This window comes from Xenopus tropicalis, chromosome 6 (assembly GCF_000004195.4).
Source record: "Xenopus tropicalis strain Nigerian chromosome 6, UCB_Xtro_10.0, whole genome shotgun sequence".
NCBI classification, from domain to species: domain Eukaryota; kingdom Metazoa; phylum Chordata; class Amphibia; order Anura; family Pipidae; genus Xenopus; species Xenopus tropicalis.
The window spans coordinates 148,335,073-148,352,468 of NC_030682.2; the positions used below are offsets into that span (position 1 = coordinate 148,335,073).

Below are 17,396 nucleotides of genomic sequence, written 5' to 3' on the forward strand. Positions count from 1 at the left end.
TACGACCCTTGGGATAGGGACTCAAGTGTAGGTCGCCTAGGTTCCACTTGGAGGGCCTCACTCTGGCAGTTGGACATTTTGACAAGTTGACTATCTGCAGATACTAGCCCCTGATTGGCTAGAAGTTCTATTTGTGAGTATAACAACTATATTGTACTATCTGTGCCTGTCCCCAAAAGACCTGTGTTACATTCCTGCCAATAAAGAAGATATCGTTTCTTTTCTAAGAACCAATGGTACCCAATTTATTCATTGCACCTGAGATGAGAATTATAGTTCTGCAACACCCTTCCTCTATTGTCACACAAGGGCCCACTCCCAAAGATTAAAGGGGACATATTGTGTAAAAAAACATTATTGTACTTTTCTAAACACAGAAGGAATGGTCTTTAAAAAGTAGTGTTTTGGGTTGCTTTATTGAAATTTCCCCCCAAAACCCCTCAAGCCCCGCCCATCGGTTTCTCTTCCTGCTGCCTCAATTCCCAGGCTGTGCAGGGGGCGGTGGCACTGTAGGATAGGAACCAATCAGCAGCTAGGCTGACCTGATAGGCAACTGAAGCCTGTCTGTGCTTGTGTGACTGCAGGGCTGTGATTGGCTATCCCTCAGCTACTGTGCTTCTGGCAGGGACCGTTAGGACAGGCCCACCCCTCATTTGAAACACAGACAGGGACCTGAGAGGATCTATAGGGAGCCATTTTTACAAATAGTATTAATTAAAACTTTTTTTAATTTATCCTACATGTCTTCTTTAATATTTCCATGGTTTAATGGTGTGGTAAATTGATTCTGTATCTGGAAGCATCATATTTCCAAGTTACCTATCAGCTTACAGTTACCGCATCATGTGACAAGCTTGACATCATCATTAAGCTCTGATTACAACGTATGACATCACTATGTAGATAAATGACATTTCCTGTAGGAATTTCCTGTATTATAGATATTTTGCCAGTAGTTTGCTCTCTGTATTGCTTGGGTATAAGGGCAGTAACTCAACCAGAATATCTTCTGGGATCACGGTGACTGTATCCGCTACATGTTTTCCCTTTACAAATAGCGACAGAGAAACTAGAGCCAGAGATGTCCCGCGTGAGTGGCACCGGCGCTGGTCAATAGGCCCATTACTGCTCCCCTTTGTGCGCTGAACTATATCCCACTAGAACAGCAACTAAAAGCCATCATGTGTTGTTGAGGAAGAACCATAAATCCCTTCTATTTGCTGCTTTGCAAGAGAAGTGCAGATAAAATAGTGGAAATTGTGGCATTTCGAGACCGCGGAGAAGATCGATGGGCAATTGTGAAAACTCTTTCCTTTCCATTCAGAAAGGACATAATAGAAACAGACTGTTTTATAACTGGAAAGTGTCAGGGGAAAGGTTGAGTCCGAGATCAATAAAACCTGTATGTTATGCACTGAATTTTTGACACCAACTAAAAGGTCACACGTTATTTCCAGAGATCGCAAAACACATTAAATTGCTGTCTTTTCTCTCATCTGCTCCACTGGCCTCCCCATCACACCAACACGATGAGTATGTGCAGCTTCCTTCTTATTGGGCAAGGACTCCCACGATATACAGAAGGGCTCAATTATCTTAGGTATTCAGTCCAGGATTTGGCTGACTTCAAGGCATTTTTGCTACTTCAGTCGAATGATGGGGTTGATGCCATTATTTGTAAAAGGAAGAGAGATAACAAAGGTAGAAAGTCCCTGAGGCCACATCAGTACAGTGAGATGGAGACAGTAGGACAAGATAAAGACAGTAGGGCAAGATGGAGGCAGTAGGACAAGATGGAGACAGTAGGACAAGATGGGGACATTAGGGCAAGATGGAGACAGTAGGAGAAGATGGAGACAGTAGGGCAAGATGGAGACAGCAGGACAAGATAGAGACAGTAGGACAAGATGGAGACAGTAGGACAAGATGGAGACAGTAGGACAAGATGGCAACAGTAGGAAAAGCTGAAGACCGTAGGACAAGAGGGAGACGATAAGGCAAGATGGATACAGTAGGGCAAGATGGATACAGTATGGCAAGATGGAGACAATAGGGCAAGATAAAGTCAATAGGGCAGTATAAATGCAGTAGGGCAAGCTAAAGACAGTAAGACAAGATGGAGACAGTAGGAAAAGATAAAGACAGTAAGAAAAGATGGACAAGATAAAGACAATAGGTCAAGATATAGACAGAAGGACAAGATGAAAACAGTAGAACAAGATGGAGACAGTAGGGCAAGACGGAGACTGTAGGACAAGATGGAGACTGTAGGACAAGACGGAGACTGTAGGACAAGATGGAGACTGTAGGATAAGATGGAAACAGTGGAGCAAGATGGAGGCAGTATGACTAAATAGAGACAGTAGGGAAAGCTGAAGACAGTAGGACAAGATGGAGACAGTAGGGCAAGATGAAGAAGTAGGGAAAGATGAAGAAAGTAGGACAGCAGAACAAGATGGAGACAGTAGGACAAGAAGGAAATAGTAGCCCAACATTGGGCAATTTACTTCAGGGTCGTAACTCACATTATCCAATCACAGACAATAAGTCATGTCAAGGATTTAAGGGGAAATCCCCAATGCATGGTTAGGATAGTGGGGAGTCTCTCAGGCAGGTCTCTCAGCAAACTGGACTGAATGGAGCAGAAAAAGGAATGGAGCAGGAACAAGAACAGGGCCAAGGTAGGGGAAGGCAAGAGCAAGGAAGAGCTAGGGCTAAGCCGCTCAAGCTAAACTTACCATAATGCTAACAGCAGGAAATAAGTTAAGGAAGGTGCTTACATAGGGCATGTCTTACTCTAATTGGCCTCAAATAACCAATTAGATTGGAGGGATGGTTTGGGAAAGGCTGTTATTAATGTACAGTATATCATTCATTGCAACAGCACCTGATGTGCTGAGTTATTATTGGGCCCCACAAAGTCTCCTTCACCATGAGCCCCACCAAACCTAAAAATTGTCCTTCTCCTAAGGATGAAAATACTTCAGAATTCTCCAAAATACACAAGTTTAGCACATTAATAGAATTTCTTGATTCCAGGAAAGAGCTGTTTATATATTCCAGCATTTAGGGGCGATTGGCCGATTCTATGGCAATGTTATTTATGAAACAAACACATTTACTGTGATATATTGAAACAGCCGAAATCTTTCTGCTTGGAATCAGTGGGTCTCCATGAAATATCAAATTATTTTCTTTAATGTTTAAGGAGCGGCTCGTTCATCACTAATTATTAACGCCGGTGTCTCGGCGCAGGGGGCAGAATCGGGCAGAACTCCCTGTGATCAGGGGCATGTTTGAATCTAGAGAACTTTAGCGCTGCCAGGCCTGGGGCATTAGTGATGGGACTTCATGTTTGTCCTCTCTGGCGGGATTTATTATGCTCGGAAATTCTTCTGAGATGCATATTTTACACTTAGAGTAAAAAGCAAAATGATTCTTCCCATGGCAGAGGGCAAGGTTTTGTTGGGTCACAAATGTACTGTCACAAAGTGTTATATTAAAGGCAATTATTACTGTTATACTGTGTGTACTGCCAAGGAATATATGCACATTGGAAATATTTGTACTTCATTTTGTGTGTGGCTGTGGGATAGCAGGTATAGTAGGGAGAGATGGTGCCTATAGTAGCAGTGGGGGGATAATAGCCTCTGGGAAGGGACTGGGGCTGTGGGATAGCAGGTATAGTAGGGAGAGATGGTGCCTATAGTAGCAGTGGGGGGATAATAGCCTCTGGGAAGGGACTGGGGCTGGGGGATAGCAGGTATAGTAGGGAGAGATGGTGCCTATAGTAACAGTGGGGGGATAATAGCCTCTGGGAAGGGACTGGGGCTGTGGGATAGCAGGTATAGTAGGGAGAGATGGTGCCTATAGTAGCAGTGGGGGGATAATAGCCTCTGGGAAGGGACTGGGGCTGTGGGATAGCAGGTATAGTAGGGAGAGATGGTGCCTATAGTAGCAGTGGGGGGGATAATAGCCTCTGGGAAGGGACTGGGGCTGTGGGATAGCAGGTATAGTAGGGAGAGATGGTGCCTATAGTAGCAGTGGGGGGATAATAGCCTCTGGGAAGGGACTGGGGCTGTGGGATAGCAGGTTATAGTAGGGAGAGATGGTGCCTATAGTAGCAGTGGGGGGGATAATAGCCTCTGGGAAGGGACTGGGGCTGTGGGATAGCAGGTATAGTAGGGAGAAGATGGTGCCTATAGTAGCAGTGGGGGGATAATAGCCTCTGGGAAGGGACTGGGGCTGTGGGATAGCAGGTATAGTAGGGAGAGATGGTGCCTATAGTAGCAGTGGGGGGGGATAATAGCCTCTGGGAAGGGACTGGGGCTGTGGGATAGCAGGTATAGTAGGGAGAGATGGTGCCTATAGTAGCAGTGGGGGATAATAGCCTCTGGGAAGGGACTGGGCTGTGGGATAGAAGGTATAGTAGGGAGAGATGGTGCCTATAGTAGCAGTGGGGGGATAATAGCCTCTGGGAAGGACTGGGGGCTGTGGGATAGCAGGTATAGTAGGGAGAGATGGTGCCTATAGTAGCAGTGGGGGATAATAGCCTCTGGGAAGGGACTGGGGCTGTGGGATAGCAGGTATAGTAGGGAAGATGGTGCCTATAGTAGCAGTGGGATAATAGCCTCTGGGAAGGGACTGGGGCTGTGGGATAGCAGGTATAGTAGGGAGAGATGGTGCCTATAGTAGCAGTGGGGGGATAATAGCCTCTGGGAAGGGACTGGGGCTGTGGGATAGCAGGTATAGTAGGGGAGAGATGGTGCCTATAGTAGCAGTGGGGGGATAATAGCCTCTGGAAAGGGACTGGGGCTGTGGGATAGCAGGTATAGTAGGGAGAGATGGTGCCTATAGTAGCAGTGGGGGGATAATAGCCTCTGGGAAGGGACTGGGGCTGTGGGATAGCAGGTATAGTAGGGAGAGATGATGCCTATAGTAGCAGTGGGGGGATAATAGCCTCTGGGAAGGGACTGGGGCTGTGGGATAGCAGGTATAGTAGGGAGAGATGGTGCCTATAGCAGCAGTGGGGGGATAATAGCCTCTGGGAAGGGACTAGGGCTGTGGGATAGCAGGTATAGTAGGGAGAGATGGTGCCTATAGTAGCAGTGGGGGGATAATAGCCTCTGGGAAGGGACTGGGGCTGGGGGATAGCAGGTATAGTAGGGAGAGATGGTGCCTATAGTAGCAGTGGGGGGATAATAGCCTCTGGGAAGGGACTGGGGCTGTGGGATAGCAGGTATAGTAGGGAATTACGTATGTGTTTTATTCTGATTCCTTCACCAAAAGCCTCAGTGTTAACCATGAATTTCTGTTTCCTTCCTGCAAGGTGGTTGGACCTCTTGGACTTCTTGGGGAGACTGTAATAGAGACTGTGGGGGAGGTCTGCAAACCCGAACAAGGACCTGTCTTTTGTCGCCAGAGGAGGGGCACATTTGCGAAGGAGTTTTGGAGGAGGGCCGGCTGTGCAACAGGAAGGCATGCAATGGTAATTATTGATCTTCGTTACAATGTCTGCATTGCATAGGGGACATTCATTATGTAAATGAGATGTAAATTCCCAGTGTTTCCCATATGGGGACAGTTCATCTCTAACTTGGGGGGAAATGTAAATCTTTGCACTGATCTCTTACTATTTGGCCCAACAGCTTGGTGTTAAGGAGAGATTGCTTCTTATGTAATGGCGGCCATTCACTGGGGTTATCCAACAAATTGCAAATCGTCTCTGAATATCAGTCTCTATATCACAGTAAAAGTTAATTTAAAGGTGAACAATAGTGATGAGCGAATCTGTCCCGGTTTGCTTCGCTGAAAAATTTGCGAATCTTTCAAAAGATTTGCGAAACGGCAAAAAATTCGCAAAACGGCGAAAATGTTGCACATCAAAGAAAATTGTCATCCGCGGCTATTCTTTTGTCGCCAGCACTGTTCTTTTGTCGCCCGCGGATATTATTTTGTCGCGCAGCTATTATTTTGTCGCGCACATGGGGGTCACATCTAGAGATTGGGGCAAAATGCGGTCTTGTAAATGCAAAAACTGCCCCAGCTCCCTACTGAGTGCATTAAACCCCTTGGGGGGAATTCACAAAAGTGGAGAGAGCCCTTTTTTGGAGTAAAAGTGGTGGAAAAATAAAAAGAAATCCGCCTAAATTCCGACTCAACCGCCACTTTTCCATTTTTGGGGAAAGAAAGACAGTTTACAGATAGTGATTGGCGAAATGTTTCGGCAGGCATGGATTCACGGATGAAAAAACTCGCCGCGGAAAAATTCACTGTACGTCCAAAAATTGGCGCGGGGGACAAAAGAATAGCCGCAGGTGACAAAATAATAGCCGCGGGCGATGAAATAATAGGCGCTCGACAAAATAATAGCCGCGCGACAAAATAATAGACGCGGGTGACAAAAGAATAGCCGCGGGCGACAAAATAATAGCCGCGGGCGACAAAATAAAAGCCGCGCAACAAAATAAAAGCCGCAGGCGACGACATAATAGCCACGCGACAAAATAATAGCCGCGGGCAACAAAAGAATAGCCGCAGGCAACAAAAGAATTGCCGCGCGACAAAAGAATAGCCGCGGGTGAGAATTTTTTTTGACACGCGACAGTTTACAGATAGTGATGGGCGAAATGTTTCGGCAGGCATGGATTCACGGATGAAAAAACTCGCCGCGGAAAAATTCGCTGTACGTCCAAAAATTGGCGCGGGCGACAAAAGAATAGCCGCAGGTGACAAAATAATAGCCGCGGGCGATGAAATAATAGGCGCTCGACGAAATAATAGCCACGCGACAAAATAATAGCCGCGGGCAACAAAAGAATAGCTGCGCGACAAAAGAATAGCCGCGGGTGAGAATTTTGCGTGACAGAAGAATAGCCACGGGTGAGAATTTTTTTTGACGCGCAACATTTTCACCGTTTCGCGAATTTTTCGCCGTTTCGCAAATCTTTTAAAAGATTCGCAAATTTTTTGGCAAAGCGAAACGGGACAGATTCGCTCATCACTATTTACAGACACTTTTGTGAATTTGTCGCTTGAATTACATTTATACGACATTTTAACGTCATTTTTCCCCGACATTTTCAAAATGGAGTAAAGCTCAGTGTAACTCGATGGGGGGTATTCACAAAAGTGCTGATATTGAGACAAAATAAAAGTGAATTTGTCTTTTAAGCAGACAGTTTTCAGATTTTGTCATTTTCTTATGAATTTGCCTTTAGCTGTTAGTAAATGTGTTGGTGCCACCAAACCCAGTCCCACAGCTACAGGAGCCTTGGGGTTAGGATTTTACCTGCAGGATTTGCCATTTCACTTTGTGGCATTTCCTGAGGGGTAATTTTAGTTTGCCCAAGGAAACTATACATCATTTTTTTCAGGACAATCTATCATTTTTTCCTATATTTCTGTGTAATTCCACTTCTGTAACAAGATTAAGGGTCTAAATACCTTCTTCTCTAGCCCCTACTCATTACTGGGCAGCAGCAATCCGGCCCCCACACCAACATGCCCGGTCAATAGAGGTCCAACAGGACTAGGGCCCCCCGGGTTTTTATCCAGTGCCCTGTTGGGCCAGTCCAACCCTGTACCCCAATATCCCAGTTTGGGTGCCAGTGTGCATGTGCTGTTTGCTGATCCCCAAGATGGCGGCTGGGAACAGGTGGGGCCAATGCTGTCGGGCAGCTCTGTAGTTCCGGACATGCTATGGGGGCACAGATAAGTTGGGGGAAATGTCAGTGAAGTGATTAAAGAGGGGGCACTGCTGCTAAAACTAAACATTTGCCTGGGAGGCTTTACTTTTCCTTTTAATAAAAAAGTTTACAATATATTCACTCAAAATGTTATTATTGTCTCATTGATTAAGCTAAAACTAATTTGAGGTAAAAACTTTTTATATATAAGATATAAATTAAACTTTTTTAAATCAGTGTTTTACTTGTTTATAAAATGTTAATGAGGCTTGTTGCCCCTATTGCTCTAGGGTTAGACAGAAACTTGCCCCCTAACAATAACAATTTTTAGTCCAAAAAAGGGCTCTCTCCACTTTTGTGAATTCCCCCCTGTTAGTTTAATTCTAAGATCATCAATTTTGTTTTGTTTCCACCAGTCTCCAATTCACACCTCTGGTAGGAGCCCCATTGGGGGATCAGTAACATATTAATGGGATTAGCAGACTCATTGTTAGGGGGCAAGTCTCTGTCTAACCCTAGAACAATAGGGGCAAAAAGCCTCATTAACATTTTATAAACAAGTAAAACACTGATTAAAAAAAGTTTAATTTATATCTTATGTATAAAAAGTTTTTACCTCAAATTAGTTTTAGCTTAATCAATGAGGCAATAATAACATTTTGAGTGAATATATTGTAAACATTTTTATTAAAAGGAAAAGTAAAGCCTCCCAGGCAATTTTTTAGTTTTAGCAGCAGTGCCCCCTCTTTAATCCCTTCACTGACATTTGCCCAAACTTATCTGTTCCCCCATAGCAGAACTACAGAGCTGCCCGACAGCATTGGTCCCACCTGTTCCCAGCAGCCATCTTGGTGGCACATACACACTGGCCCCCAAACCGGGATATTGGGGTACAGGTCACTGGATAAAACCCAATGGGCTGTAGTCCTGTTGGACCTCTATTCACCGGGCGTGTTGGTGTGGGGGCCGGATTGCTGCTGCCCAGTAATGAGCAGGGGGTAGAGAAGAAGGTATTTAGACCCTTAAATCTTGTTACAAAAGTGGAATTACCCAGAAATATAGAAAACATTAGAAAGCCCAATTGTCCTGAAAAAATGATGTATATTTTCTCTGGGCAAACTAAAATTACCCCTCAGGAAATGCCCCAAAGTGAAATGACAAATGGCATATGAAATGCCAAATCCTGCTGGTAAAATCCTTACCCCGAGGCTCCTGTAGCTGTGGGACTGGGTTTGATGGCACCGACACATTTACTAACAGCTTAAGGCAAATTCATTAAAAAAAATCTCGGGAAAATGACAAAATTCACAAAAGTGGAGATAGAGGTTTGTGAATTAGGTGGTAAATCCGACAAATCTGTCTCCACTTTTATTTTGTCTCAATATCACCACTTTTGTGAATTCCCCCCACGTTGGGTCTCAACCCTTTCTCCTTGTAGATTGTAAGCTCTTTTCACTAGTGATGGGCAAAATGTTTCGGCAGGCATGGATTCGTGGCGAATTTCCGCATTTCGTCATTGGCAGATTTTTTCGCGAAACAGATGAAAAAATTTGCCGCGTCAAAATAATAGTCGCGGGCGACAAAATAATAGCTGCGCGACAAAATAATAGTCGCAGACGACGAAATAATAGCCGCGGGCGAAGAAATAATAGCCGCGCGACGAAATAATAGCCGCGGGTGGCAATTTTTTTTTTGACGTGCAACATTTTCGCCGTTTTCCCAATTTTCCACCGTTTCGCGAATCTTTTACAAGATTCGCAAATTTTTCGGCAAAGCGAAACGGGACAGATTTGCTCATCACTACTCTTCACCTCTTGTATCGGTTATTGGTTGCTGTATATGTTACTCCTTGTAGAGTGTAAGCTCTTTTGGGCAGGGCTCCCTTCCCCTCCTGTATTGGTTATTGATTGCTTTATATGTTACTCCTTGTAGAGTGTAAGCTCTTTTGGCAGGGCTCCCTTCCCCTCCTGTATCGGTTACTGATTGCTTTATATGTTACTCCTTGTAGAGTGTAAGCTCTTTTGGGCGGGGCCTCCTTCCTGATTGCCTCCTTTGGTGTAATGGCGGTTCACTCGTTATTGCTGTTATAGATGTAGCCTTTTGGCAGGCTCCTTCCCTCTTGTATCCTTTATATGTATCCTAGAGTGTAAGCTCTTTGGGCAGGGCTCCCTTCCTCCTGTATCGGTTATTGATTGCTTTATATGTTACTCCTTGTAGAGTGTAAGCTCTTTTGGGGCAAGGGATCCCTTCCCTCCTGTATCGGTTACTGATTGCTTTATATGTTACTTCCTTTCAGAGTGTAGCTCTTTTGGGCATGGGTTCTGTCCTCTTGTATCGGTTTACTGATTGTCTTTATATGTTACTCCTTTGTAGATTTGTAAGCTCTTTTGGGCATAGGGCCCTCCTTCCCCTCCTGTAATCGGTTACTGATTGCTTATATGGTTACTCCTTGTAGAGTGTAAGCTCTTTTGGGCAGGGCTCTCTTCCCCTCCTGTATCGGTTACTGATTGCTTTATATGTTACTCCTTGTAGAGTGTAAGCTCTTTTGGGCAGGGCTCCCTTCCCCTCTTGTATCGGTTACTGATTGCTTTATATGTTACTCCTTGTAGAGTGTAAGCTCTTTTGGGCAGGGCTCTCTTCCCCTCTTGTATCGGTTATTGGTTGCTGTATATGTTACTCTGTATGTCCGATATATAACTGCCCTGGGCAATGTTGCCTTTAATCCTGCATTTTTTTGGAACTAGTAGCCTCTAACAATGTATTTATTTCCCGTGCTTTCGCATGAACGCCGCGTGACTGATCTCTCGTTGTCGGAGTCGGGACGTAGGTAGCAATGAAAGAGGAAAAGGCATTGAATGATTAATCAAACCTCCCGAGGCGCGTACGCTTCCGACTGGCCCCGCTTTTTAATTCAGCGCGGCTTTGTATATATTAAGAGGGAGAATCACTTTCGCTGACGCAGGGTCGGGTTTGATTAGAATTATTCACATTTTGAAAATTTACGGCGATACATTTTTGTGATTAGATTGTCCCGGATGTAAAGTTTCGGCGCCTGGTAAATGGGATTAATGAACGGCCGGGATGGAAATTTGCCCATTCACCTGGAAGTGGACAGTGTTGGGTGAAATTACTTCATGCATTTTTTAGTTCTTCCAGCGTTTCTAATTATCTTGCAATTAACTGGATGTTGTAGGTTGTCTGTGGGCTCGGCAGGTACGATTCACTAGCCTCAAAAACATCACAGATCCTATCTGATCCCCCCATTGTAAGCAGCAGTCCTGCCCTGCTTTATGGCTGAGATTCTAGCTATCTGTATAACAGAGCATTCTGTCACAGTGGCACAGATCCTATCTGATCCCCCCATTGTAAGCAGCAGTCCTGCCCTGCTTTATGGCTGAGATTCTAGCTATCTGTATAACAGAGCATTCTGTCACAGTGGCACAGATCCTATCTGACCCCCCCATTGTAAGCAGCAGTCCTGCCCTGCTTTATGGCTGAGATTCTAGCTATCTGTATAACAGAGCATTCTGTCACAGTGGCACAGATCCTATCTGATCCCCCCATTGTAAGCAGCAGTCCTGCCCTGCTTTATGGCTGAGATTCTAGCTATCTGTATAACAGAGCATTCTGTCACAGTGGCACAGATCCTATCTGATCCCCCCATTGTAAGCAGCAGTCCTGCCCTGCTTTATGGCTGAGATTCTAGCTATCTGTATAACAGAGCATTCTGTCACAGTGGCACAGATCCTATCTGATCCCCCCATTGTAAGCAGCAGTCCTGCCCTGCTTTATGGCTGAGATTCTAGCTATCTGTATAACAGAGCATTCTGTCACAGTGGCACAGATCCTATCTGATCCCCCCCATTGTAAGCAGCAGTCCTGCCCTGCTTTATGGCTGAGATTCTAGCTATCTGTATAACAGAGCATTCTGTCACAGTGGCACAGATCCTATCTGATCCCCCCATTGTAAGCAGCAGTCCTGCCCTGCTTTATGGCTGAGATTCTAGCTATCTGTATAACAGAGCATTCTGTCACAGTGGCACAGATCCTATCTGATCCCCCCATTGTAAGCAGCAGTCCTGCCCTGCTTTATGGCTGAGATTCTAGCTATCTGTATAACAGAGCATTCTGTCACAGTGGCACAGATCCTATCTGATCCCCCCCCCTCACTCCAGTCCCACCAACCCTCATCCACCCTAACCTGCCCCTCCTCACTCCAGTCCCACCAACCCTCATCCACCCTAACCTGCCCCTCCTCACTCCAGTCCCACCAACCCTCATCCACCCTAACCTGCCCCTCCTCACTCCAGTCCCACCAACCCTCATCCACCCTAACCTGCCCCTCCTCACTCCAGTCCCACCAACCCTCATCCACCCTAACCTGCCCCTCCTCATTCCAGTCCCACCAACCCTCATCCACCCTAACCTGCCCCTCCTCATTCCAGTCCCACCAACCCTCATCCGCCCTAACCTGCCCCTCCTCACTCCAGTCCCACCGACCCTCATCTGCCCTAACCTGCCCCTCCTCACTCCAGTCCCACCGACCCTCATCTGCCCAAACCAGCCCCTCCTCACTCCAGTCCCACCAACCCTCATCCGCCCTAAACTACCCCTCCTCACTCCAGTCCCACCAACCCTCATCCGCCCTAAACTACCCCTCCTCACTCCAGTCCCACCGACCCTCATCTGCCCTAACCTGCCCCTCCTCACTCCAGTCCCACCGACCCTCATCTGCCCAAACCAGCCCCTCCTCACTCCAGTCCCACCAACCCTCATCCGCCCTAAACTACCCCTCCTCACTCCAGTCCCACCAACCCTCATCCGCCCTAAACTACCCCTCCTCACTCCAGTCCCACTCAGATGGTTCTACTGTTGCCCTGCTGTTACCATTGTGTCTTAATTTTGCTACCTTGCCCTACTATCTCCATCTTTATCTACTGTTACGTTCTTGGCCTTCCTTTACCATCTTCTACCACTGTTACCATCTTGTGCTACTGTTGCCATTTTGTCCATTGACCATACTGTTGCCATAATGCTCTACTGCTGCATCTTCTCTACCCTACCTGTCTCCCTAATTACAACTGCTGCTCTTCATGGCTGCACTTGTTGCTCAGCCCATAGGCCTGATTCCACATCTCCTAGGAATATTCCTAATACCACGGATTCCAAGAATAACAGCTAATAAACCCATCTACCCTCAAGAACTGAATTCCAGGGTTGCCCCATTCATTGTTCCTGTCGGGTTGCAGCGGAGAACGTTCTCCCCAACAGACAATGAACAGAAACATTAAGTGAATGTTGAGAGGTTTGATTTAAGTCGCTTTCTCCCAGCAGCAGTGCACAGCCGCTCCTAAATATATTGTCAGCGGCACGCGCAGTGTTAAACGTAATGATCTTCATTCCCTGCTTCAGGCAACAAACTAAATGAGATCTTTCCTACTGCAGAGTCAAGGAGATTTCCACCATCTGTTGGACTCGGCGAGACCCAGCAGATGTAGCGCCTCAATAAAGACATTATAAATGATGAGACCAGTTGGAAACCACTTTATATAAACACCATAGCAGGAGCGGTGGCTGCAGCCATCATTATTGATAAATTGGCCTAACGAAAACGTAGCGAGAGCGAAACCCGTGGAAGGTTCTAGGCGCTGAGAGACCCTATGGCCAATACTTAACCCTGGGAGATCAAGAACGTGGGTCCTTCTATTAGCGTCGCGTGTATAAATGATCTCGGCGGCGCTGCTGGGCAAAGTATTCCGCCGCTGGGTTTAATTGAAACTAAGTGTTTTTTAAACCTTTTTGGTATTGAAGGAAATTATTCAGCTCTTGGCACTCGTTTTGGGAAAGACGACCCTGGACATTGGCATTTTAATGGCGTGGGAATGTCAGGCTATGAGTTACATAAGAACGTGGGTTGGTTAAAGGCCATAAAATAGACCCAAATGATACTGAAATAATTGCTTTAGGCACAACAGAGAACTATAGAGACATCTGGAGGTAGTTAAGGCGCCAGCCGCCATCATGGTTTTCACAATTCCTTGGGCCACATGGAGGGATATTGGATGTAACCAATGGAATGAACATTGAACAGGGCTCGTAAATAGCAATAAATGATTTATTTTTTATATAATATCCTTTTCTTCATGCAGAGCTGGTCCATCATTGACCTCCCCAGAGGAGCTTACAATCTAACGACCATCTCATAGTCACATACACCGAGGTCAAATTCATTAGAAGTACATGAGCCTCTTTCTGCATTGACTAAAAATAAATAATTATTCTGAACACAAAAACGTAAAAATAAAAATTACAAAATGGAGAGGAAGGGAAGTTTTTTTTATCAACTATCTGGTTGCTAGGGTCTTGTTTACTTTAGCAACCAGGCAGATGCTTGAATGAGAGACGGGAATATGAATAGGAGAGGGTCTGAATAGAAGGATAAGTAATAAAAAGTAACAATAAAACTGGAGCCTCACAGAGCAATAGGGTTTGGCTGCCGGGGTCAGTGACCCCCATTTGAAAGCTGCATTTGAGAGCCCCAATCCCATTGGTGTCTGTCTGTGTAGCAGGAGGTCTGTGCCAGTTATTGCACAAGGCTAGCCAACGTTAACGTTAATGTGTCGCGTGGCTACAATAATATCTGAAAATATATATCAGTATGTTGTAGGACAAATTCTTTGTATGGGCAGGCAGAAAGGGAAAGTAGCCATATAGAGGTATGGGACCTGTTATCCAGAATGCTCGGGACCTGGGGTTTTCCAGATAAGGAATGTTTCCATAATTTGGGTCTCCATATCTTAAGTCTGCTAAAAAGTAATTTAAACATGAAATACACCCAATAGGGCTGTTCTGCCCCAATAAGGGGTAATTATATCTTAGTTGGGATCAAGTACAGGTACTGTTTTATTATTACAGAGAAAAGGGAATCATTTAACCATGAAATAAACCCAATAGGGCTGTTCTGCCCCAATAAGGGGTAATTATATCTTAGTTGGGATCAAGTACAGGTACTGTTTTATTATTACAGAGAAAAGGGAATCATTTAACCATTAAATAAACCCAATAGGGCTGTTCTGCCCCAATAAGGGGTAATTATATCTTAGTTGGGATCAAGTACAGGTACTGTTTTATTATTACAGAGAAAAGGGAATCATTTAACCATTAAATAAACCCAATAGGGCTGTTCTGCCCCAATAAGGGGTAATTATATCTTAGTTGGGATCAAGTACAGGTACTGTTTTATTATTACAGAGAAAAGGGAATCATTTAACCATTAAATAAACCCAATAGGGCTGTTCTGCCCCAATAAGGGGTAATTATATCTTAGTTGGGATCAAGTACAGGTACTGTTTTATTATTACAGAGAAAAGGGAATCATTTAACCATGAAATAAACCCAATAGGGCTGTTCTGCCCCAATAAGGGGTAATTATATCTTAGTTGGGATCAAGTACAGGTACTGTTTTATTATTACAGAGAAAAGGGAATCATTTAACCATGAAATAAACCCAATAGGGCTGTTCTGCCCCCAATAAGGGGTAATTATATCTTAGTTGGGATCAAGTACAGGTACTGTTTTATTATTACAGAGAGATGGCCTTTCTGTAATTCAGAACTATCTGGATAGCAGTTTTCTGGATAACGGGTCCCATACCTGTACAGCCTATTCCTATCCCCAGTACCCCTTGCCTGTGCACTGCAGATAGAATAGATTGAGTAGCAGCTCCTGTAAGTGCTTTTCCCTCTCCTCGGCAGTGGAGGCCGGGGGGGCAGGAGGGCAGTGGAGGCCGGGGGGGCAGGAGGGCAGTGGAGGCCGGGGGCGCAGGAGGGCAGTGGAGGCCGGGGGCGCAGGAGGGCAGTGGAGGCCGGGGGCGCAGGAGGGCAGTGGAGGCCGGGGGCGCAGGAGGGCAGTGGAGGCCGGGGGCGCAGGAGGGCAGGGGAGGCCGGGGGCGCAGGAGGGCAGCGGAGGCCGGGGGCGCAGGAAGGGAACATTTATGCATCGATTTTGTGTCGCTGAATCTTACGGAGAAGCCTTATATAAAGATACACCTCAGGGATTTGCTTGGTGACCCGCGGAGGCATCTGCTCTGCAATATCCATTTGCTGCAGCACTTAAAGGGGAAGCAAAGGCAGAGTTTGGATTCTGTTTATTTCCCCTAATAGTAAAGTTGTAACTTACCGTATTTTGGTATTTATACATCGGAATGGGAGCTGCCATGTTGTTCTGCTCTGTATATACATAATAGGAAGCTCCCTGGTATTTACCTACAGCCTTATTAACCCTCGGGTGCAATGATGCATTCTGTGCGTGGAGCCGGATACATATCCCATCATTCAGTGGATCAGAACCAGAAACCAACGTACTGTTCTTCCTCTGCTTCTTGATTTTATTCCTAATTTTAGTGCCCCCGTTTCTCCTCCTACAGTTTTAGGGGTACAACACCCAAACTCCCCACACATCTTCGCCCTATAGCGGAGCAGGTTGCTTGTACTTTTCTAGAGGATCCGGCCCCCCGTCTTTGTGTGGCGCCGCTCCCGAACCCCCCCATTTTTCCATTGACAGGGAAGATTTTAAACTGCTGCCACTCTTACAGCTTTAAAGCTACACCCCCCAAACTTGTATAACATGATCACGGGGTCACCCTGACATTTGTTGAATGACCCAAAGTGGGAGGAGCCAACATGACGTTTGTCCTCAAACTTCCCTATCTAGTTTATGAATGCAAGAGCAACTTCAAAGCACCAATGTTCTTACCCAGCCTGCTTCAACTGGGGCACTAGTAAGCACACTGGGGCACTATTGGGCACACTGGGTACTATTGGACACACTGTGATGCTATTGGGCACACTGGGGCACTATTAGGCACTCAGGTGCTATTGGGCATACTGGGGCACTATTGGGCACTCAGGCGCTATTGGGCACACTGGGGTACTATTGGGCACACTGGGGCACTATATGGACAAAATGGGGTACTATTGGGCACACTGGGTACTATTGGGCACACTGGGACACCATTGGGCACACTGGGACACTATTGGGCACACTGAGACACTATTGGGCACACTGGGACACCATTGGGCACACTGAGACACTATTGGGCACACTGAGACACTATTGGGCACACTGGGACACTATTGGGCACACTGGGACACTATTGGGCACACTGGGGCACTATTGGGCACACTAGAACACTATTGTGGACACAAGGAATCCTGTAATCACCAGCAGAAATGAACCTGGAGATCATTTCAGGATTCAGGGTTCCATGCAAAGAATATAAATAAATGGAGGGCACTCAGTTGCATAACTACTCCTTGCCGGGCCCCCCTGCAAAAAAACTTACCTGCCCTGACATGCCCTCCCATTGCCCTGACATGTCCCCCACCCTTACCCATAAATCCCTGCTCCCCTCCCACTCTTCTACCTCGGAGCCGGTGTGGAGCCGGGATTTACATGTAAAATGGAGGAAGCAGACCCTGCAACCTGGGCCCTCCTGTCCCCTGGGCCCCCCGTGACCGCGGGGTCTGCTTCCTCTAGTGTCACGCCACTGAATATATAACAAAAACAACCAACCACGGACAATTTGATGTCACAATAAATATAGAGGATCCTCCTAATTGCATGTTCTGGCTCTTCTTATAATTCCAGGGCTCCCTTAGTGGCTTGGGTCCATGGCCACCACTGGTCTGTACCAAGTGAATCCTATGG

At 46.0% G+C, this 17,396-nt stretch overlaps 1 protein-coding gene across 5 annotated transcripts in view; it reads left to right on the plus strand.

The window, feature by feature from the left end:
* The window catches only part of adgrb1 (adhesion G protein-coupled receptor B1), a 387,039-nt gene that overhangs the window by 191,434 nt on the left and 178,209 nt on the right, over positions 1-17,396 (plus strand). For all 5 annotated transcript variants that reach the window (XM_031903763.1, XM_031903765.1, XM_031903764.1 and 2 more), the window contains exon 3: positions 5,330-5,488. In XM_031903763.1, the coding sequence (XP_031759623.1) occupies positions 5,330-5,488 (159 nt within the window). The remainder of the gene's footprint in view (positions 1-5,329; positions 5,489-17,396) is intronic.